Source organism: Cyprinodon variegatus, unplaced genomic scaffold (genome assembly GCF_000732505.1).
Source record: "Cyprinodon variegatus isolate N-32 unplaced genomic scaffold, C_variegatus-1.0 Scaffold350, whole genome shotgun sequence".
In the NCBI taxonomy this organism is placed as follows: domain Eukaryota; kingdom Metazoa; phylum Chordata; class Actinopteri; order Cyprinodontiformes; family Cyprinodontidae; genus Cyprinodon; species Cyprinodon variegatus.
Window position 1 is genome coordinate 206,703 of NW_015150803.1, and position 22,315 is coordinate 229,017.

The 22,315-nt window shown below is 38.7% G+C and overlaps 1 protein-coding gene across 1 annotated transcript; it reads left to right on the forward strand.

The window, feature by feature from the left end:
• The first annotated feature begins 3,448 nt into the window (after positions 1–3,448).
• aspa (aspartoacylase) lies at positions 3,449–16,825 on the forward strand. Its single transcript, XM_015385887.1, has 6 exons — positions 3,449–3,797; positions 7,458–7,653; positions 11,419–11,512; positions 14,228–14,335; positions 15,554–15,663; positions 15,782–16,825. Exons 1-6 carry the CDS (start codon positions 3,547–3,549, stop codon positions 15,971–15,973), a joined length of 951 nt encoding a protein of 316 aa, XP_015241373.1. The 5' UTR covers positions 3,449–3,546; the 3' UTR covers positions 15,974–16,825.
• The last annotated feature ends 5,490 nt before the right edge of the window (positions 16,826–22,315 follow it).

The window sequence follows — 22,315 nt, forward strand, 5'->3', positions numbered from 1 at the left end:
TATCAGTAGACCAATCAAATTATATAAAGGCACAGTAATCTTAAAGGTAGTGTGGGGTACTTTCACAATTTTTTTATAAGACCTGCCCTCTCCACTTAAAAAAAAAACGCATGTGCGAAAGCATGCACGAGCCTATTTCTCGTCATGCACGCTCGGTTTAAAAGTTGCTGTTCTCATAGCTCACACAAGCTTACTGTTCCGGAACGTCCACCCTAACCCCTAAATCCCTCAATCACTATATAGAGCAGAGACTATATAGTGGACCTTATGATGAACTCTGTTAGCTGACCGTACAGGCAGAAGATCACTGCTTTTTGCACTCCTCTACTGTGCGGTGCCTGCGCCTGCTTTATTTGGCGCTGCTCTAAGGTAGCGACAGCAAATGTCATAACGCTTTGTGAGGGGAGCTCTCCGCGCAAAGCATTCAGGGATATATCTGCCTCTTCTTAGGCCTTTCTTCTCATATACTTCGTAAAAACTTTTTCTCTTCAAAGAAAAAGTGAGAAAGGTGAACTTCGATGACTGAAACCGTAGCTCCCCACAGATATACACCTGAAAGTGTGCATGCGCAGAAAAGGATAGCTAACGGGACGAGCACATAGGACGGCCTCACATTAACATATCACTACAATGACAATTAGGAGGACCACTCATTTAGATGATCCACCCAGAAATAAACGATCGTCCTCTATTCCTTTAAAGTCGTAGAGACGTCATATTTAAATGTCAAATCATTCTGGCTTAAACATGTACATAAATGTACTCTTTATCAGACCATATTGTCCCAAAAGTTTGAACATTTCTATTTTTTTTTTAAATCCTGTCTTAAAATCTGTGGGGTTTTTTTCGTTATCTTATGCAGGCCAGTTAGTTATACGTCAGCTTGTACACCCAAATTCTGCCAATCATATATCAACGGTCGATTTTTGACTGGCCTCCTCTTTCACAGCATCTTTGTCCCTGCTTTCCTCCTTTAAATAAAAAATGTATGACAGAAGAGACTCATCCATGACCTCTGACACAAAACTCTCCTCCTCTTGCATGTTTCCGCTGTCCATAGCGTTCCTTGACAGTGTTGTTGCTAAGTGCTTCTTGCTCCCAGTGTGATTTCTCATTGGGAACCTAGTAGTACTAAGTTGGTAACTTGTTAGCATGATGCTTCCGACAAACCGGCCACAACCAAACTTGCTTGAGAACCTTCCGCCTTGATAATTGACCAATCACATCGACTTTATTTACTTGTGTAAAGCCGGGCACCACCCCGGGAGAATTCGGAAATGCAAAGTTTGGAACAGCCGTTTCCGTACAACTTTAAAAGTACTCATTCCATTGTCAGATCAATTATTATTTTTAGATCGTTCTTCCAGTGCATGATGCAGCGATGACAGGAAGAGGATCCTCTCACTGTCGTTTGCAGGATATTAGACAAACAAAATGTCTGTTCAGGTGTTAAAAACGAGAATATGAACCCTGGAGTTAATCACATTTATTGCAAAGGAACATCAAGGGCTTTAACACATCTTCACCACTATTCCTGATTGATAACTGACCAATCACATGGACTTTATTCACTCGTGTAAAGTCGAGCACAACTCGGGAGAATTCGGAAATGCAACAGTTGGAACAGCCGTTTCCCTAAAGCCCGGCGTACACTGTGATTTTTGGGGAGATTTTCCAGTCGTGCTAGAATCTTTCGATCGGGCCGACCTTCAGCCTGATCGTGCGTCATGTAGTGTACAACGGATTAAGAGCGGATATCAGCCTCTCACGACCACCTCCCGATCAGGAATCGTGAGGTCGGGAGAAAATCAAACGTTTGTTTTTCCCCCAACTGTCTTGGGCAAAACGCTCAGTGGGCATGCGCAAACAAGTATTCTTCTTTTTATTCCTCCTCTCAGATGTAAACACAGAAGCATGGTGGAGGTGCAATGAATGAAATGGAGTTCTTTCTGTAAAATTGACAGACCGTAGTAGCCACGTTTTCTCAGCCATGTCTTTGTCCAAATATGTCATCACCTTTTCTTTTTAGGGCTTTCAGTACAAAAATGCACAAATTGACAAGGCAACGCGTTTCACTATAATGAGCTTCATATCCCCCTTCTACTCGTTTGGCTTCCGGATAGACGAGTCAGAGCAGCTCCATCTCACTGCGGAGCTGAGTCCCACATGCTTTTCATCTGTACAGTGTGAGCAGGTAGATCGCATGAGAGCATCGGGCCAAACATAAATCGTGAGCTTTGAACTCACACTGTACGACTTAACGCAGCAGCTGCGTGCAACGACTGAAAAAAATTGCACAGTGTACGCCCTGCTTAAAGGGGAATTTCGTTTTTTTTTTTTTTTACATTTGGCCCTTGATTTTACGTTATTACATCATGTTCTACTCAACCATAAGAGTTTGGAGCCGTTCTGAAGATATTCCGTTAGGTTATATCTAAGTAACGTCTTCCTATGGGCAACGACTTGAAGGCACAAACTGAACTGTTCATAATTTATCATTTATGGTACACCAGCATTCATAACATGTAGGCGAATCACTGTCCCCCTGACATCCGTGGTTATATTTTTCATATTTATATCTTTCAAAAATCAAGCGACGAGTGTATGACGTCATCTGCGCGGCAACCTGGATTTTTTTTTCTCTCAAAAAAAAAACTTTATTTAACCAATGTACATTACACCAGGCAGCTACGCACTACCTCTTCTATTGATTCGGCTAGCTAATCTGAATCGTTCAATTCCATTTCCAGAGCGAGATCCTCTGTGGTAGTAGCACTAGACATCTTCCAGGCACGTGAGTAAAACTAGCAGCAGTTCAGCGGACAGGAAAAATGAACAGTAGCCGGCACGCACAGATGACGTCATACACACTCCGCTTTGTTTTAAAAACTATAAATATAAAAAATATAACCGCTGATGTCTGGGGGACAGTGATTCGCCTACATGTTATGAATGCTGGCGTACCATAAAGAATAAATTATGAACAGTTTAGTTTTTGCCTTCAACTCGTTTCTCATAGGAAGACGTTACTTGGATATAACCTAACGGAATATCTTCAGAATGGCTCCAAATGACACAAAACTCATATGGGTGAGTAGAACATGATGAAATAACGTAAAATCAAGGGCCCAATGTAAAAAAAAAACTGTGTTTCCCTTTAAGACCTTAAAATATGTAAACCAGTGAAAGAGGAAACTTTGATTTTAACATGAGTAGGGAAAATGCATGTCTTTATATATTTGGTAGTTGAAAACCATCTTGTTTTATTTGTCAATATTCTTTGTAGAAGGCTGATTATATATATATAAAAAAAATGGTTCGTTTTCTGTAGTCTATTTTATTTTGGGGTGGCAGGAGCAGGGGGTGGCCATGGGCCTCGTTCTTTCTGTAACAGCCCCTGGCCCCGGTAACAGCTGACCGGCTCGTTACGTCAGGACGCAGCGCAGACTGAGGATTTAAAAAGGCGCGTCTGTAGCAGCTCCAGGTGGAAACTTTCCACAGCCTCCAGACCTGCGCGTCAGCGTCCGCAGCTCCCACCATCCAGTCATGTCCCATGGCAACATCAACAACATCACGGCGCGCTTAAACGCGGCCAGGAGAGTGGCGATCTTCGGGGGGACGCACGGGAACGAGATGTCCGGCGTGACATTAGTGAATCTGTGGATGCAGAACAGCGCGGAGATCCAGAGGAGGGGAGTGGAAATACAGCCGTTCATCACGAACCCGAAGGCTGTGGAGAAGTGCGTTAGATACGTGGACACGGACCTGAACCGAGCCTTCACTCAGGAGAACCTCAGGTAAACAGCTGGATGACGGACTCTGCTGCTGTTTTTATCTAACTTTATGCAAACAATCTAATAAATAACTCATAAAACACTAAACATGTATGCCACATTATATGATGCATGAAAGAGCAGGCTGCAGGAGACAGGAATCCCACTGGAACATAACAGAGTACATTTCAAAGGTCATCAAAGTATGTTTTCTGTTGCATCACGTGGATCAGCATAAAGATGTTGGTATCATAGGTTGGTGTTTGGGTCCAGTAGCCAATAAGGGCGGAGCAGCGTGGCCCCCTCCTCCTGTGCCGGGCTGCAGCTGACTGCCAGACAGCCTGCAGGAGCAACGTGAGCGGAACGTGACCGAGCTGCGTAATAAGAAGCGCTGTCACTTTCTGTGGATCGGAGAGGAGAGGACGCGTTACGCAAACACTGGCTCAGTGGGCACCGCCACCTATTATGGAAGAAAAACACCACCTGGTTTGTTATGGTTCACTGTGGAAAAATCCTCAACTATTTATTCATTTGATCAATTTATAACGGATTCATGCATAACGGCCTGTGCTATTTCCATTCTTTTGCATCTATAATGTTAGATAAATAAACACATCTTATATTGCAAAAAATGTAAAAAATGTGAGTAAGTCAGTTTCTCTTAAAATATATTTTTTTTTTTATCTTGAATTGAGCAGGAAAGTTAGACATTTACCAATAGAATAATAAAATTAACATGTAAACACTCATTCCATTGACAGATCATTTCATTTACCTACTCAAATTAAGGGTAAATTCACTTTTTTTTGTAGATTTTTTTTAAATCTTTTTTTTTTTTTTGCAGTGTACTTTCAGATACAAATTGATACAGAAAGTGGTTTCCAAATACTTCTCAATTTTTGGCATCCAAAAACAGCCAGGCCTAGTGTTAGTTGACCCCCCCACTAGAAACAGCTTGATAAAACACACAACTGAGTTTTAATCCTAACTTTGACTAGGCCACTTTTAAATCTGTATTTTCTCCTTTTGTAACCTTTTAAAATCAGACTTGTTGTTGTGCTTTAGATCAGAGTCCAGCTGCAGAACCATGACCAGTGGGGATGAATTTCAAGGCAACATTTTCTACTTCAGGATTTTATGTGAGAGAGAACAAATTTCAAGGAAGCAAAGCAGCCTCAGATCTAAACTAGTACTTTCACATTTGACTGTGTCATCCATTTTCTGCAATTAGTTTACATGAGGTTTATTACATCTATATTATTAGCCGAAGGGTCAAAGATGATTAGTGAGTTCTTTAGTAACCCTGAGGGCCTTAATGTTGTTATTTTTTCAGTCAGCATTCTTTCTTGCCTTAGAACTGTCTCCCATAGATGCCTTTTTTTTTTTTTTTGCTCAATCCATTGCGTAATGTTGGATCATGAACTCTGACTCTGAGTCCTGCAGAGCTTGTTGTGTTAAGTTCTTTAGCAAACTCGTGGATGAGTCCTTAGTATCGGCCCCCTCTTGGTCAGTTCGACACTTTCCCATGTTTTATGTTTCAGTGAAAACATGAGGTGTTGGTTTTTAGAACACTGTGGCCTACTTGCTATATAGGTTCTTTTTATGTAAGTTGTTGCTACTAATGTTGGTTTTTAATACTGAAACTGAAAAAGGTGGTCAGTGTTGATTCATGTTATAACGTTGGGGGGTGTGCTTTTGACAAAAAGACGAGATTGGCCTGAAAAGCTTAGGTTGTAGCTTTGACGATTTAGAGTGTATTAACTGTTATTATTGGGTTAATGTGTGATTTAACATGAGAATATGAGCAAAAATAACCAAAAACAAAAAGCAGTGCAGGTTTGTTTATTCATGAAAAAAAGAAATTTTGACTGAAAATGTAACTAATTATATTTAAATAGCTCAGTCTAATGCTGCTCTAGACAAATCAGTTTTCAATCACGTTTTAAAGCAACTCAGGGTTTCAGCACTTTTAAAGTTTTCTGGTAGTTTATTCCAAATTAGAGCTATATGGAACTAAAATCTGCTTCTCCATGTTTGGCTCTGGTCCTGCAAAGTACATTAGAGCCAGAAGATCTGAGAGGTCAGGCTGGTTGATCCACTGACTGTGTGTAATTTATTCTGAAGTTAAGCCATTCAGTGATTTATAGATTGACAGACATATTTTAAAGTATGTTATCTGAGAAACAGGAAGCCAGTGGAAGGTCTTTGGAACTGGGCTGATGTGTTCTACTTTCTTAGTTATAGTGAGGATGCTGGCAGCAGCATTCTGGATCAGCTGCAGCTGTTTGATAATTTTTTTAAGCAGACCTGTGCGGACACTGTGGAAGTAATTTACTAAAGATGAATGGATTCATTTGTTTTTCAACGGCCTGCAGAGAAATTATTCCTTTAATCCAGTAGAAGTTCTTTAAGTGATAGAAGGACGACTTTACTGTTTTTATGTGCCTCTGAAGGCTCAGATCTAAGTCCATCTTTACACACAGGTTTAGAGCCCGATTAAAGGTTTCTTGCTGCATCTTTGAAGGCTCTTCCTTTGCTCCAGAAATTATTACTTCAGTTCCATTCTTATTCTTTGTGTAACACATTTTGTTACAGCTATACGTTAATTTCTTCTATGAATATTGAATAGGAGGGGCTCTTAGGGAATGTTAAATGTGAATCTAATGGTTGAAAGATCTCTGTAAGAGGGGAAAACAATGTATTTGTAAAGCTCCAATAACCACCCACATCTGTATGTATTTCATGACTATAAAATTCCCTGTGTGTCATGTTAGCTGATCTCCGACCTGCAGACTTTAACATAAAGCTTGTTAAGAAAAAAAAAATAGATTGAACTGAAATAAAAATGTGGAATGTATTTCAAATTTTTTTTTATGATTAATGTTTTGCTGATATAGCAACAACATTTTATGTTTAGCTTCTTTTTTTTTTTTTTTGCTGTTTTGCATGGGAATAATTATTAAAAAGAGTTAAATATGAGCCCCAGTCTGGAGAATCATTATTAAGGGTTTAAGTATTGCTTATTTTACACACTTGAACGTCTAAGCGCTTCTTTTCACCAACATACGGTGTCTCTGTGGTGTGGACACATCTGTTTCCTATGCAGACGATGTAGCGAGTGCTCAGGTTGTCTGATAATTGTCTTGGTTCATTTTTCAAACTGCACAGTCTCCATGCTGTTTTTCCTCCCTGAAGACAGAGTATAAGGAGACTAAAAACAGCTCATTAAGACAAAAAACAACAACATTAATCTCCATAGTCTGAAAGCTCTGCATTTCCCCGTCCTCAGCACCTACTTGTCCCTCAGCTGTGGGCCCATATGTTCTGAAGTGCTTATAGGCTCATGTCCTAACAAAAGACCAGATGTGATGAGGTTGATAGAATGTAAACTGCAGGGTGTCCTTTTCAACCACCTCATCTAAATCATTAGTCATTTTTCGAATGCATTACAGTTTAATTAGAGGATAAACTGACCCTGTCCTGCAAAATGCAACACTAGAAATAAGCTAAATCCGGCCTTTACCTGATAAATTGAGGGTTAGCATGCCTAAAGATATTCCTTTAGATCTGCTGAAGTCACAGCTGTGGAAAATGTTTTTTTCATACATACGTGTTTCACATATTTCAGCCTTCAGCTTTGTTTCTGATAGCTTTTTTAATGATATACCCGTTTGTGTCCTGCAGTGTGACAGGAGGCGACGAGCTGCCCTACGAAGTGCAGAGGGCCCAGGAGATCAACAGGATGTTCGGACCCAAAGGAAGCGCAGACGCATACGACGTAATCTTCGACCTCCACAACACCACATCCAACATGGGATGCACTCTGATCCTGGAAAGCTCCAAAGATGCCTTCAATCTGCAGATGATGAATTACATAAAGGTGACAGCCTCCGTAGGCTATTAGTTAAAGATGAGACACGTTAAAGGTGTGCAAAAGTAATCATGTTTACAATTTGTTTTGTTTTTTATGTTAGCAAAGCCAATTAAAAGTTTTAATTAGTACAACAATATGTCTAATTAACCAGCCTTCCAATGTATGAAACGTGCTGGAGGATAGTCTCATTTACATTTGCACTTCGGAGTAGATAGAGATGTTAAAGGCTGCAAAACACCTGAGATGGAGGCAGAAGTTCACCTTCCAGCAGGACGGTAATTCTAGAAGCTTGTTAGCAGGTGGCGGTGCTGCATTTTAAGATTTGTGTCAGAGTACAGGAAGGATGACATTTTTTTTTTAAATATCTATTTGCGAAAAATCTAGAAAAAAAGAAGCAACAAAACATTGAAATCAAGTATTTTCTTAAAATAAGTGTTTTGTTTTCTTGAATTGAGGAGGTAAGTGCAACACTTTGCCAGTGAAACAAGACAATTTACATTAAAAATAAGAAAAAAGCAATTGTATTGTCTTATTTTCAAGTGCATAGTATCTAATTATCTTATTTTAAGAGTATAAATACTAATTCTACTGGCACATCATCTTATTCACCTACCGGTACTCAAATAAAGGGTAAATACGCTTAATTTAAGAAAGTTTTTGCAATGCATGTCTTGTTTATTTCCACATTTACAATTCTTTTAGACCATGTCTTGATGTACGTATCACATAAAATCCTAATACAATAATACATTTAAGTTAGTGAGTCCTTACTAAAATAGATGTGCATGGTGCATTTCGTTATATAAACCCCCCATGCACACACATCTTATATAAGGTTAATGAATCAACAGAAGGACGGAGACCAGAAGTCACTGATCCTCTCTTAGTTTTCCATCACTGCACTGATTTACATCAACTTGCTTTCTGTAACCAGATTTAATTACAATATGTTACTAATAAACTGACCTTCTTACCTTTCCCATGAATGCTGGGGTGGGGTCGGGGGGGTATGTAGAGGATTAACTAACTATTCAAGTAAGACTATTGAACTTCGGTGCATGCTGACTTTAGCCCAAGAATAATCTGTTTATCAGGAAGTAAAAAACTGGAAAGCTCAAGTCTATTGACATCTATTTTGGAGGAGTGGAATCGTTCACATTTAAATCAACGCTAACCTCTCGTTTTTTTAATGTAGCTTATAGCTCTTATTGTATTTTTACAAGAAAGTGTTTTTTTATTCCCTCATGTTTTGATGTAAACCCAGAAAATGTACACAAAGTTCCCTTCATATGCAGGTGAAACATTGGTTGCATGTAAAAATAAAAGAACAAAAATATGTTAGGAAGTTAGAAAGGCTGAATCACTGTTTGATATGCGGAAATGATTTGTTTTTGCAATGTCCTAAGATTATCTACAGCAAATCCAAAATCATTTTCAGTGCTTTTTGATGTACAGTCTTAAAGGCTTTTTGCAGATTATGAACGACCATGCTGTGAAGCCTTTCTATATTTACCTCCTGCCTGATGTGCTCAGTTAGATCCATGCTGCAGCTTTCAGCTCAGCAGACAGTTTCTTGTCAGCCGAGGTGGTTAAATCTGGCTTCAGAAAGAAAAACACACTGCCTAGTATTCCTTCATCCCGTTCACTAAACCATGTGATTTAAAAACTAAATATTAGCCTCTGTCTATGCTTTGGAGCTGGAAATGCAAATGATTGAAACAGATTTTCTGGAGCTTTTATACTTACCGAACCTGGAATTAGCCACATCTGTTTGTCAGGTGGTTTCGTTCTTCTAGATATTTGACTGATGTCTGGGTAAGAACCATCACTCTGACGTTTTGACAGAATGAGGAGATGTATAACATCCCTCAGTCTGCTTATTGCAGGATTATTTCAGAAGGTTTTCATAAACTCACCTCTCCCCAAGACTACATAGAAGTCATCCCTAAACATCTGGATTTAAATTTTTTGCATTGCTCTTGCCTTCAGCTCCAAACTCCGACTTAGAGAGGGTTAGCACCAAAAAAAAAAAAAAAACATCTGCTGAAACACCTCAGCATAACATTTCACAGGAGAATTCTGAATTCTTGTATAGATCGGATGTAGATGTTTGTAGGACCATAAAATATGCTGAATGAAAGTTCATTCATTTGTTTTGCTATCCGGATGGAAAAGATAAAAAAGTAATTTAGATTTTTGAAATTGGCAAACTGAAATGAGAGCCAGCCTGATCAGTAGCCTGTCTACAAAAATTACTCAAAGATCCACAACTAATAAACTAGATGTCAAACAAACCCAGAACAATCTGATCTGCAATCAATGTGTTCTCTATGAAACCACTCTGGAGCAAAGAGAACACATAGAACTAATAATAATAATGAAACTTTATTGATCTCACATTTTTCCTCTGCTTTTGGGCTGCCATTGTGCGGCGCCTGGGGAGCAGGCCTGCCTCATTTAATTTAAAATCCATCCAATTTCTCTCACGCGGATGCGAGGGGTGCTGGTGCCTATCTCCAGCTGTCTACGGCGAGAGGCGGTGTACACCCTGGACAGGTCGCCAGTCCATCGCAGGGCTACACAGATACAAACAGGACAAACAACCATTCATGCACACACTCACACCTAAGGAGAATTTAGAGAAGCCAATCAACCTAACAGTCATGTTTTTGGACTGTGGGAGGAAGCCGGAGTACCCAGAGAGAACCCACACATGCTCAGGGAGAACATGCAAACTCCATGCAGTGCTACCCACTGTACCACTAAGAAGCTCATTTAATAAAAATTTTAAAAAACTGGTTTGGAAGAAGATTTCATGGCCTCGACTTATCTGATATTTCTGAAAAGAATATCATAACATCAGTCAAACATGGTGGAGGTAGAATGATGGTCTGAGTCTGTTTTGCTGCTTCAGAACCTGAACAGCCTGAAGTATTTATTAAAATCATGAAATTTTATTTCCAACTTTATTGTCATTACGCTGTCACAAAAAACAGAGAAACGAAATGAACTATACATTTCACCATCCCCTTAGAGAGCAGTGGGCTGCCACTGTTGGCACCCAGAGAGCAGTGTGGGGTTAAGGGTCTTTGCTCAGGGACCCAGAGTGGCAGTCTGTGGGACTTAAACTCAGAACCTCCAGGACCAAAGCTTAATGCTCTAACCACTACACCACCAGTGCCCCAAATATCTGCTCTCTACCCGCCTCTTTATGGCTAAAAATAACCTTTTTGAACTTTCTATCAGTGTCTAAGGTCATATCTTATCCTAGCTGCTCATTCTTAAAAAAACTTTTAGCGTATCTGATTTCAAAAAGCTTTGCAAAGAAAATTTATATAAACATCTAACGGCTGTGTGTTGTGATTAGGTTATAATTGGGTAGCAGTTATGTTTTAACTCGGACCAGGTTGGTTGCTGTAACTATTACCTTTTCTAATGAAATGGTTATTAAAAAAATAAGCAGCAGCAAGAAGACTCTAAAGCAGAGTTCATGTTTTGACAGCTTTATATGTATGAATATAAATAGATATTTACCACAGGTTTATTTTGAAACAGAAATGTTTATTTCTATTAACTCCATTGGTCATTGAACACAGCACTGTTTGCATCAGGCTGGTAGAGTTGTTTCAGATGTTTCTTTCCACTCTGATGTGTTTGATAGGTCTTTGACACAAAAGGTTTTTCCATTTTGTTGTTTTGTTTTTGGTGTGTTTTTCTTTGTTTTGTTTTTTATCTGCAGTTTATCTGATTGTTGTTGCTTTTGTTTTGCAGAAAGCCTTTGCTCCTGCTAGCTGTCTTGTTCTGCTCAATGAACACCCTCTGCTGAAATATTCCACCTCTCGCTCTGTGGCCAAGCACCCTGTCGGTAAGTCTCTTACTCATTCCTTATTTATTTTGCTGGTTCCAAAATTTTATAATAAACAATAAAGGTTATTAACAAAGAGCAGTGAGGTAATTTAGAATTCAAGCACTTATATATTTAAAAGTCATATAGATTCATTCTGAAGTGTATTTACTCATCATGTAAATTGTGTATTTACTCATAAATGTCATACTTTAAAGCTTTTAATCATTTTAATAAATTAAAATAAAGAATCATCTCTAACTGGCTGCACATTTGGGAATGAGGTGAGTTTTCTCAGATCCATACTGGTTAATAACGTTACACGTGAACTGAAATCGTTTTGCATAAATCTTTCTTAAATTGCACCTTAGCTATACACTAGTTGCCTCTTTCAACAACCTTCTGACTTAATGCAGCCCTGATATTTGACCTTTTTTGTGAAAAGCTTTTTTTTTTTTATTAGTTGGTTTTATGCCCTTTCATAAGAAGTCCTTAAATTATCTGACCCAAAACTAATCATTGTGTGACTGGAGTATCTGGTTATGAAAATGCTATTAAATGTTCAGTGGTGTAACATTGGTTCTATCATAAACCACCTAAATTGACTCGCTGTCAGCTTAGTTTAATCAGGCCATAATCTATGGAGAGCAAAAGAAAAAAATATCTGTTGCTTTCAGATAAAGTTGAAAATTATGTCATTTTTTGGGGGGTAATGCATCTTTTTAACAGACATGCTCCTCTAAACCTCTTCTTTCATGAACTGTGGGGTTATTTACAAAACAACCAATAGTAAGAAAAAATGTCTGGCTACTATTTAGGTCACTTTTCCTGTTTTTGAAGTACAACTGCTTTCACTGCTCTGGCTGCAAAGTAAAGCAAATGGTTAATGTTTGGTAAACAGGGAGCATGAAACCAAGTTTTTGGCTAGAAAGGGGGTGAGTTGCATTACCCAACCATTAGAAATGCCACTGTTCTGCTGCCACATTTTTTACGCCCTTTCAAATTACGCCCCTGGAAAAGTTCAAAAACAGTCCAGAAACCAACCAAGGTTGCAAACCTCTCATATAGATGCTATAGCATCAGAGTCAGCGGTCATGTTAGCTGCAGTTTTACGCCTTTATAGATGGAGGACAGCAGAGAAAGGAGCCTTAGCTCCCTAAAATTGACAAATCAAACTGAATATCATTCAAAGATAATTCCAGTTTATTCTGAGGAACAGTTTGATAGGGTCAGAGAAAACAAAGATTAAGCTCCATTTTCACAGTTGCCAGAAGAATGGCTGGGAGCATCAACACCAAACAACTTGGAGCCTATTGTCAAAGCACGGTAGTGGCTGCATTATGCTGAAGGTTTACTTCACTCTAATAGTGGTCATGTTGCATTGCTAAAAGTAAAAGGAGGACCAACTTCATGTTCAGCAGCATGGAGGATGAAATTTGGACACAACTCAGTGTTTAACCACATTAAAGAGAGGAGACAAATGAGGAAAACTAGAGACTGACAGGAAGCAGGTGAGGTACCAGGACAGGCAGATATGCGTGATTAGGAAACCATCACACCATTAGCTGCTTTGGAGGTGATCAGAGATTGGAAACTGCTGAGAAAAATCCACAGAATAAAGGAACTAAATCAGGAGCTGAGAGAAAATGACAGAAAACAGGATACACTAAATAAAAGAGAAAATAAAGAAGCAAAATTTGAATAGATCTATCTGAATCTATAAATGAACTAGAACAGCACTCAGAGCGCGCAGACCACCACCAAGCAGCAAACTTTGCCCCATTTTTTAGCTTATACCTGTAGCTAAAACTACCACATGATCTGGATCATTACAAAAAATTAAATGAATTGTTCCAAAATGTCCATAAAATGCATTCAGAAGTTTTCAATTGATGCTGGTAACAAACCTACAATGTTCATTTTTCTCGTGTGTTTGTCTTCAGTAAAATACCTGCAGACTTTGTCAATGCTGAGTCTTAGTATTGAGTCTAATGCTAAGTCGCTCCCCTCTGGTTTAGTGGGGAACTGCTTTTTCCACCAAGTATTCTTACCTCCCAAGGTTAGAGAATCTTTTAAACAATTCATGTATCCAGATTATGATTTGGATCAGCACCAAAATTCCTTGGCATGAGGGACAACTCTAATAAAAAATGTAATTAAAATTCCTCCGTGACCTTTAAGTTACCCTGTACACAGACACACAAACACACTAACTCTAAAAACCATAATCTCCTTGGTGGAGGTATAAAAAACAGAATCTAACTTTAAACCTCTGATAGGGATCAGACCTAATATTTTTTGGAAACGCATCATCCATGCCCATTATCAGAGTTCCTGTTAGGAATCTAAAAAGAGATCTAACCTTTCTGGTTACAAGAATGGTAAATTTCCAGGTTGAATAATGCCGGCGGGAGCTCACCCTTCCTGCAAAGACAGCTGTGTGCAACTTTCTTTGCAACTTGCTTAAAAAATGAATTAAACATTTGGATAGGGGGTCATACTGTAAAATCACACCCCAAAGCCTCGTATTACTGCCAGTAATGTTCTCGTTGAGTGTATGTTGCCTGTAAATCTCCTCTCTTCATCTCTTGCCTGGTGATTGATGTCTGATCTCCCCGTCTTTCTAAGATATTCTCAGATATTTGACCTGCTCCTATATAGATCTGCAGCTACAGGTTACTTTTTGATGTTATCCCCTCAGTGCAAACAGATGATGCTTTATTGTTTTTATTGCAGGTCTGGAAGTGGGTCCTCAGCCTCAAGGAGTTTTAAGAAGTAACATCTTCGAAGCCATGAGGGTCATACTGAAACATGCTCTGGACTTCATCGAACTGTTTAACGAAGGTAGAAATCTTAATGTTTCGGCTGCAAAGCAAAAAATTTTGCTTTAAGGCTGAAATAGAAGCATACGTAAAGATTAGCATGCAGAAAGATGAGCTGCCCTCTAAATCTTCTGAAGGACAGAGCAGACAAAGTGATGTTGTGTCTGACATGTTTTAGAAAAACAAGCTTTCTTTAATCCATTAAATGCCCATCGGGCTGACTTATGCTGGTCGGTGTTTAGTTTTCTGCACTGTCCTTCCTTTTACATAAGCCAGCTGTCTGTGCCAAGTCCTGGTTGCAGCCTGTTGCTCTCCTCTGACTGTCCTGCTGTTGAATGGGTCTGCTTGCTGGGAGCTGGTCGCTTTCCATGTCCTGAGAATCTGGTTGCCAAAGCTGCTGTAACCTTCTGTCGAAGGACCACACTGGTGCTAATGAATGCCCCGGCATAATGAATCGATGTTCCAGCGCATTGAAGCTGAACCCCTCGATAAAATCCGGGCTTTTGGCTTTGAAAGAAACTTCCCATTACCGTTTAAAATGCCTCGCTGCATCAGGACACTGGGTAAAATTGTGGCTGAGGTGTTTGTTCTCATGGTTCCTTGACTGTTTTCAAAATCTTTTACTAATCGCAGCTCTAAATCAGTCCAAATGCAACAACATTAAAAGAGTTATGTCTTTTAAAATCCATTAAAACTATAAACTGCTTTGTAATGTAATGCGATTCTGTGTGCAAAACCAATGCAGAGTTTTAAATTGTTAGTTTGATGTAGGATAATAGTCTTTTTTTAGAAAGTTTCCCTGCATGTGCTGATTGGATAAGACCGAAACAGAACTTTTTTGATTATATACAAACTGTTTGTGGTGGAAAACCTACAGCTACACATGACCCTGAGCACACTAAGAAACATGGAGCTGGCAGAGTCATGCTGTGGGTAGTATTTGCTTTAGCTTGTAGGAACTGATGTGAAGATAAATAAATAACAATAGTGATAAGTTTGATGGAACAAAAGCTAGACGGCAGACCAGCAGGAGCATCAGACAGCCTGAGCTTTATTTTCTCTACTGCACAGAGTTGTGCTACATTATAATAGTCCTTAGTAGTAACAAAAAAGTAAACAATATGCACACCTTACTATAGATTATACATTTTAAGTGAAGGTGCCAGGTTTTATCCTTTGATCCACAGCGAAACTCATGATTATATTGTTAACAGAGTGCATGTCTCGGTGTGTGCGTTAGGAATGGAGTTTCCTGCATGTTCTGTGGAGGTCTTCCGGGTCTTGGAGAGGATGGACTACCCCAGGGATGCCAATGGGAACATCATTGCCATGGTTCACCCCAACCTGCAGGTAAATCTGAAGTAATACACAGCTGCCTTCGATGGGAGAGGTTTTTTTTTTTATTATTATGTTAGCTGAAGCAGCCATTAGTTATTTCCCTTCCAACGGTTGTTTGTTGTTGTTTCAGGACTGCGACTGGGAGCCGCTGAACCCCGGTGACCCAATGTTCCAAACGTTCGACGGAAAGTCCATCCACTACCAAGGCCCCAGCACCGTCTATCCCACTTTTATAAATGAGGCCGCCTACTACGAGAAACAACAGGCGTTCGTGACCACCAGGAGAGAAAATTTGTTGGCCAGTGCCATAAGGAAAGCGTGATAAAGGCAAATAAAACCCACAGAAATATGTGCGTCAACTTTGCACAGGCTGCAAATCACAGGCTCAGTGCAAAATAACATTCTGATTTAGTTATTATCTTTTTAATATCTGTAAAAAATGTATTAACTATGCAAAAATTCACCTGTTAAGCTAAGTATTTATGATACTGTTATTTCTAACCACTTATTTACATTAAATGAAGCAAACTTTTATTTCTTATAGTTTGAAAGCGAAGGCCTGATTATTCTTGGCTTATTAAACATTCCAAACACACTCTTTAAGTTTCCTACTGCTGCTCAGGAAGGCCGTAGAAGATCAAAACCTACAACCTCTGAACCCAGAACTGTTGTTGTCTTCTGCTGGAAACGTGTCTGTAAGAGGTGTCTGGGTGTGCTGTGTGGCCTTTGATTCCACCTACCTTTAACTCCAGTGGTTGCATCTGAGGTGCTGTCCTATTGTTGCCTTATTCAAGCGGTTTCAGAGAAACTCGCATGAGGATTTTGTGTAAAAGGGTGTCGATCCACAAAACGCCATGTTTAGGATAGACGGTACATGTTCTCGTCCTTTACGCTCCATTGACAGTGTGAGACATGTTTTGTAACTATATCAATGTGTATTTTTTGATATATATCTATTTATGTATGTTTGATTTTTGAGTGTTGTATAGAACTTGTTCAGACACTTTACTGTCTGATGTTATTGTTGTCTTGCGTCTCTCTGTGTAACAACATTATCTTACTGTTGGTCATTTTTCAATCAGCAATATTTCTATGTTCCCAGTTTATATTAAACAGTAAAAGTACTGTGAAGATTATCCATTCAATAAATGTAGTGCATCTGTGTGCAGAAGTTTGTTTTTCCTTGAACTTTCTAATTCAAGATATCCATTTAGACCACAAGAGGGCGCCATACAACCACAAATTGAGCTCCTGGTTTGGACGTAAACCTTGTTTTCACAGGGAAAAGGGTGTAAACACACCAGATTACCCACTTTCGTTTATTTGTAAAGTAAAGATAAAGTAAAGTCATAAAAAAAAAAAATATGATTCAACATTATAAGTTTCTTCTTTTTGCTCCCTTTCATCCTAGACTTTAGAATGTTTGTTTTTTGTGTTTAATTGCTTTGTTTGGGCACAATGAGTTTAATAAATTCAATAAATAAAAAAAATCAGGTATAGCTCTGATGCCAGTTATAAAAAGCGGTTTAAAGAAATGGAAAAATTTGTAATAACCCTTAATTTGAGTAGGTAAAGTAAGATGATCCGCCAATGGAATGAATATTTTTACCCTTAAAAAAAGATAACTGGATATCATGCACTTGAAATAAGAGACTGTAGTTTTAATTTCTCATTTTGAATGCAAATTGTGTTTTTCCTTTGGAAAAGTGTCTCATTTACCTGCTCAATTTAAGAAATATGCACTTATTTTAAGAAAAACTGACTTACTTCGGTTTCCATTTTCTTTTCATTGCGTAAGATTCTAGAACGATGCACAGAGAGCATTGACCATTTGACCATCAACTGGTCAGCAGTGCGCATCTTGTTTTGCTAAAACAAGCACCAATCATCACCCCTCCACTACTGTGCTTATCAGCTGCTGTAAACTGTTGTGTTGTCATGCACAATGGAACCGTGAATTCTACTGATGGCTGGAGCAGCCATTATTTCATAACTATCAGGTTGGATGTCAACACAATTGGACTCCAGCAGGTCAACATATGTGTTTATATATACATATATATATATATATTTTTTTTTTTTCCAGGGGGGAAATTCAAGTCAATACTGAAATCCTATGGAAATGCATCAGCATAATCTCAAACAAGCTGTTAATATGAGCTAAATCCTTCAGTGTGTCTGTGTTAAAACAACTCCATGAAGTAGAGTGGGCCGAAATGCCTTCACAGCCATGAAATAGTCACTAGTAATCACAAACACATGAGAACAGTTGTTGCCTCCAGGAGTCACAAAACCAGTTATAAATCTTTTTAACACATGGCCAGATTAGATTGCAATCATTTTTCTCTAATTTTGACTCATTATGTCAATACAAGCAACTCATCTTTTTGTTTATTTTGTAAGTTCTGTCATGATAACCACAAACATTTAGCTATGACAATAACCTTGGAGAAATAGGAAATCCCAGAGGAAAGGAAAATCTGAAATGAGATCTCCAAATGTTTCATGTGCTTATCCTAGAAAGACTCCAAAATGAAACTAAGGTTTAATTCTCTTGTGTTTCTGTTCTCTGTACTAAAGCTCGATTTAGGCTTCTTTCAAACTGTAGAAAAGCTCTCAGAAAGCCCAATCTTAGAGTTTCTCAACTTTTGTGTCTCTTTTTGATCTGACTCATAGAAATCAGAGAGCTCTCTATGAAGGCGGTCTATTATAAGTCTCTTATCACAGCTTCATATCCTTTTTTTTTTTTAAAGTATTAAACACAGCATTCCTAGAATGTAAGCCACATTCAAAATGTTATTCAACTGAAGTACAGATAAATAATTAGATGTTACTTTAAAACAAATGTCAGTAGGTAAAACACCTGGTCGAGATGGTTTCACTTCCAATTTTCAGAATTTTTTTCTGGGAAGATTTAACAGAATTATTAAAGAATGAATTTAAAAAGATCATTTATTGCCAACAATGAATCAAAGAGTATTTCCCAAACCAGGAAAAGACAAAAGATATATTGAAAGCCATCGCCTGATTATTCCTTGCTTATTAAAAATTTTAAACTCACTTTAAAAAAAAAGGTTAAAAAAAAACAATTAAAAAAAAAATTTGGGGAGTGGCAGCCTAGTGGGCATTCTGAGGCCAGAGCTTCAAGCCCCACTCCCACAGCCTGCCACTCTGGGTCCCTGAGCAAGACCCTCAGCCCCACACTGCTCCCCGGGCGCCGCACAATGGCAGGCCACTGCTCCCCAAGGGGATGGGTTAAATGCAGAGAGTTAATTATATTGCTTTGTACTTGTGACAGTGTAATGACAATAAAACGCTGGAAAGAAAATAAAAAGTTCATTAAAGTGATTATTTTACTGTGTAAGGTTATTAATAGTTCAGTCTCCTTCTCTCTGAAGGAACAACCACAGCTTCAAGAGCAGCGGGGAATCAAATGGAGTTGCCTTTGCTCTCCTTTATTCTTGGCTTTTAATATTGGCTGTTATTCTTAACAATAGCCAAGATATTGAGCCCTTAAATGTATCGGGTTATCCTCTAATACGGAGGTCTTCAACAGGGGGTCCGCGACCCCTAGGGGGTCCACGGAGGTACTGCATGGGGGTCGAGAAACTTTTGCTTGATTAGACTTTTTTTTTTAATATATTCCACCATGCAATTTTTTCCACTAATTGAAATGCCTTTAAAGACACATTAACATGAATTCAACTCACTGTAGTAAACAGATAAATGGAGGCAGAAGATGTCTTTCAGGCATCAATGCACACATTCAGCGACACACAGGAGCTCTTTCAAGCTGGGCACCGTTTCATTCACAACACCTGTCCCATCAACCAGGAATCCGAATCAGAAATACTTTAATAATCCCAGGGAGAAATTTCTTTCGTTGCATTACTTCATCTGTAATAGTGTGACTATAGAACCATTTTGATATAAAACAATTTAATTGATACATTATATAAAATTAGGGGGGTCACCGCTCCATATTACCACCAGTTTGGGGGTCCTTGGCCTGGAAAACGTTGAAGACCCCTGCTCTAATAAGAACTAAGCTCACTGATGATACCACTATTTTTCTGAAAGATGGAAAAAGATCCCTTTAGTTTTTCTAGAGCCTCTGGATCATAGATACATTTATGAAAATGTGAGATAATGTCAATACATGATTATCACTAAAGCACCTTATATGGGATTCTAGAGAAAGAAGAAATAACATATTTAGGTGTGACTATATGCAGGATTATAAGGTAAAATAAGATTTGAATATTTTGCCTCTCATAAAGAAAAATAAATCCATTCTCAATCCCTGACTAGAAAGACATATTTCTATTTTCGAGTGGAGGCCCTCTCTCAAATTAACTTACCCATCTTTTTCCTTTCGTTTTCACTCGGTTTTGCAACAGTGGCGTCGGATGCAGGAGTTTGTCCTGCAAACAGAGGGTTGTGGGTTCAAGCACTGACTTTCAGTGTTGTTGTGCCCTTGGGCAAGTGACCTAAACTGAAGAGATCTGATGGTGTTCAGAGGGCCCGGTGGCTCCTGTGGAGCTTCGCTTCGGTCAGCGAAGATGATGAGTATGAATGAGTTTGAATGTGTAAATTCAAGTTTTGCAGGAGTTCTGTACTGTAATTTTAGCATCTCACCTTATTTCTCCTAGTGCATGATAGAATAAACACATAAGAGGTATTTTTGATAAAATAGAACTAAAATGAGGCCTAGATGAGAAACTCAAATATGTCTCATTCACTATAGAACAACTTTTGAGCTGTATAATTTTCTTCTGGGTTCTCTTGTTTTCAGAACTAAACTGTATTTCAGATTTCCAAAGAATACAAAGAGAACAAAAGAGAGTAAAGAACGTGTTTTTGATTTAGTATGCATAACATCTGGCTCAAGCCAAAATATGTCCAATATGAGCAAAAACTATAATTATGACATGGCTGAAGTCATTATCACTAAACATGTCAGGAATCCAGAAAAGCTGGAAGAGAGGGGAGCCGAGGGGCGTGGCATTGAAACAACTGGGTAAAGCTGCTGCATGAAAAACATTTAGTTTGCACCTTGTTGCTGGATTGTACACGTACCAAGGCTTACATGCAGGCCTCCATGTTGGTTTTTGATTAATTGATATGGGCTCTAAATGAGACTCTTCTGCCCACACTTTAGTCGGCTCATCTTAATCGTGCTTTTGGTGTGTAAACCACCCTGAGCAAGCTTTTTTTTTTTTCACTTCTGCTTTGCTGGCTGTTGTTTATTTGGACAGTGCTGAACACTTGTTGATGTCTCATCGTTTCTGCTAACTGGCATGAAAGTAGAGATGTAGCTGCATGACAGTCTTGACCTGTTCATCACTTTAATCCAGTCAGAACTCAGATGACCACAACTATACCTAATCAATAGATATGGAGTGGAGAATGATCTTTACGTTCTGGGCAGGAGTCCAATTGTGCACTTTGGTTCCACCTCTGTTTCCTCCCCTCCTCACTGCTTCTCATTGCATCTGTTTTACTGGAAGAATTCTGCAGGGCAGCTTACCAGATTGTTTCTGGATGCAGCTGCTGGGATCTGCTAAGATGATGCAGACTGAGTTTAGCTGGACTCCATTCTGCATTCTATAAATTATGTTTATGAAATGTTTACTTGCAATGAAAAATGCACACGGTAAGGGGAGATTTATCTCACTGCTTGATTCATAAAATTTTACAAAAGTTTACATTTACATTGTTAATTATAAACATCAGTGCAGACAGGAGAATGAGGAAGTAATCTTCTGCCGCTCTGACATGCACCTGTTGTGGTTAAATGCATGTTCAAACCCCACTGGGGTCTTGCAGTGGGAGCAGTTATGCTTCTCCTCTGATTTCAGCAAGCAGTCTGATAAAACTTCTCTTTCTTGAAGTCAAACTGCTGAAACCACCAGCTGGACGGAAGAACAGTTATGTAAGAGCGTGTTTGTGCCTTCCTTCTATATTTCTGCTCTGCAAAAAGAACAGTTGGCAGCACATTGTTGGAAATGCAGGGGTTGTTTTGGCAATAAGATGCAAATAAATTCCTGCTTTTATGTCTGTCATAGCAGAATGCATATATATAAATCTGAAAAAATCCAGAACCGCTACTAACTATTAAGCAGAAATTCATTAGTAGAGTGTGAATAACCCTCCAAAAAAATAATAATAATGATAATAATAAAAATGTTTTTTTTTTTTTTTTATATAAATATATGTCTGAATGAGGTCTTAGAATGATTTTTCCTTCCTTACAACAGTACTATAAACAAAACATTGTCTTTCTATTTTCATTTTAAAAACCCCAGGTGCAACAAAACCACAAAGGCAAATAAATATCTCTGCTCCAACATACTGTACTTGAACCCAATAAAGAAAAAAAAAAAAACTCTGCAGCGAGCCAAACTTGATGATACGATGCAGAGGTAATTCAATCATTTGACATGGGGCAATAGCTCTGGAAGGCAGGAGTAAAAAGAAAATGATTATAAATATGCAGCTTTCATTAATTAAAAACAGTTCATTGTAAAACTTTCATAGTAAAAGCGGACTAATACCAGGACATTTTCTTCAGGATCATCTAGCGGAGAGCAGAATTTACAGAATAATCTTTAATTCTGCTTCATTTTGTCAGAGAGGTTCTAATAAACTGATTTCTTCAATC

What these genes read in the sequence shown, in the direction of transcription:
- aspa (XM_015385887.1), top strand. Translation starts at nt 3,547, where the DNA reads ATGTCCCATGGCAACATCAACAACATCACGGCGCGCTTAAACGCGGCC. An exon ending in AGATGATGAATTACATAAAG is followed by an intron (nt 7,654 to 11,418) that starts GTGACAGCCTCC and finishes TTTGTTTTGCAG; the next exon opens with AAAGCCTTTGCTCCTGCTAG. An exon ending in TGTGGCCAAGCACCCTGTCG is followed by an intron (nt 11,513 to 14,227) that starts GTAAGTCTCTTA and finishes TTTTTATTGCAG; the next exon opens with GTCTGGAAGTGGGTCCTCAG.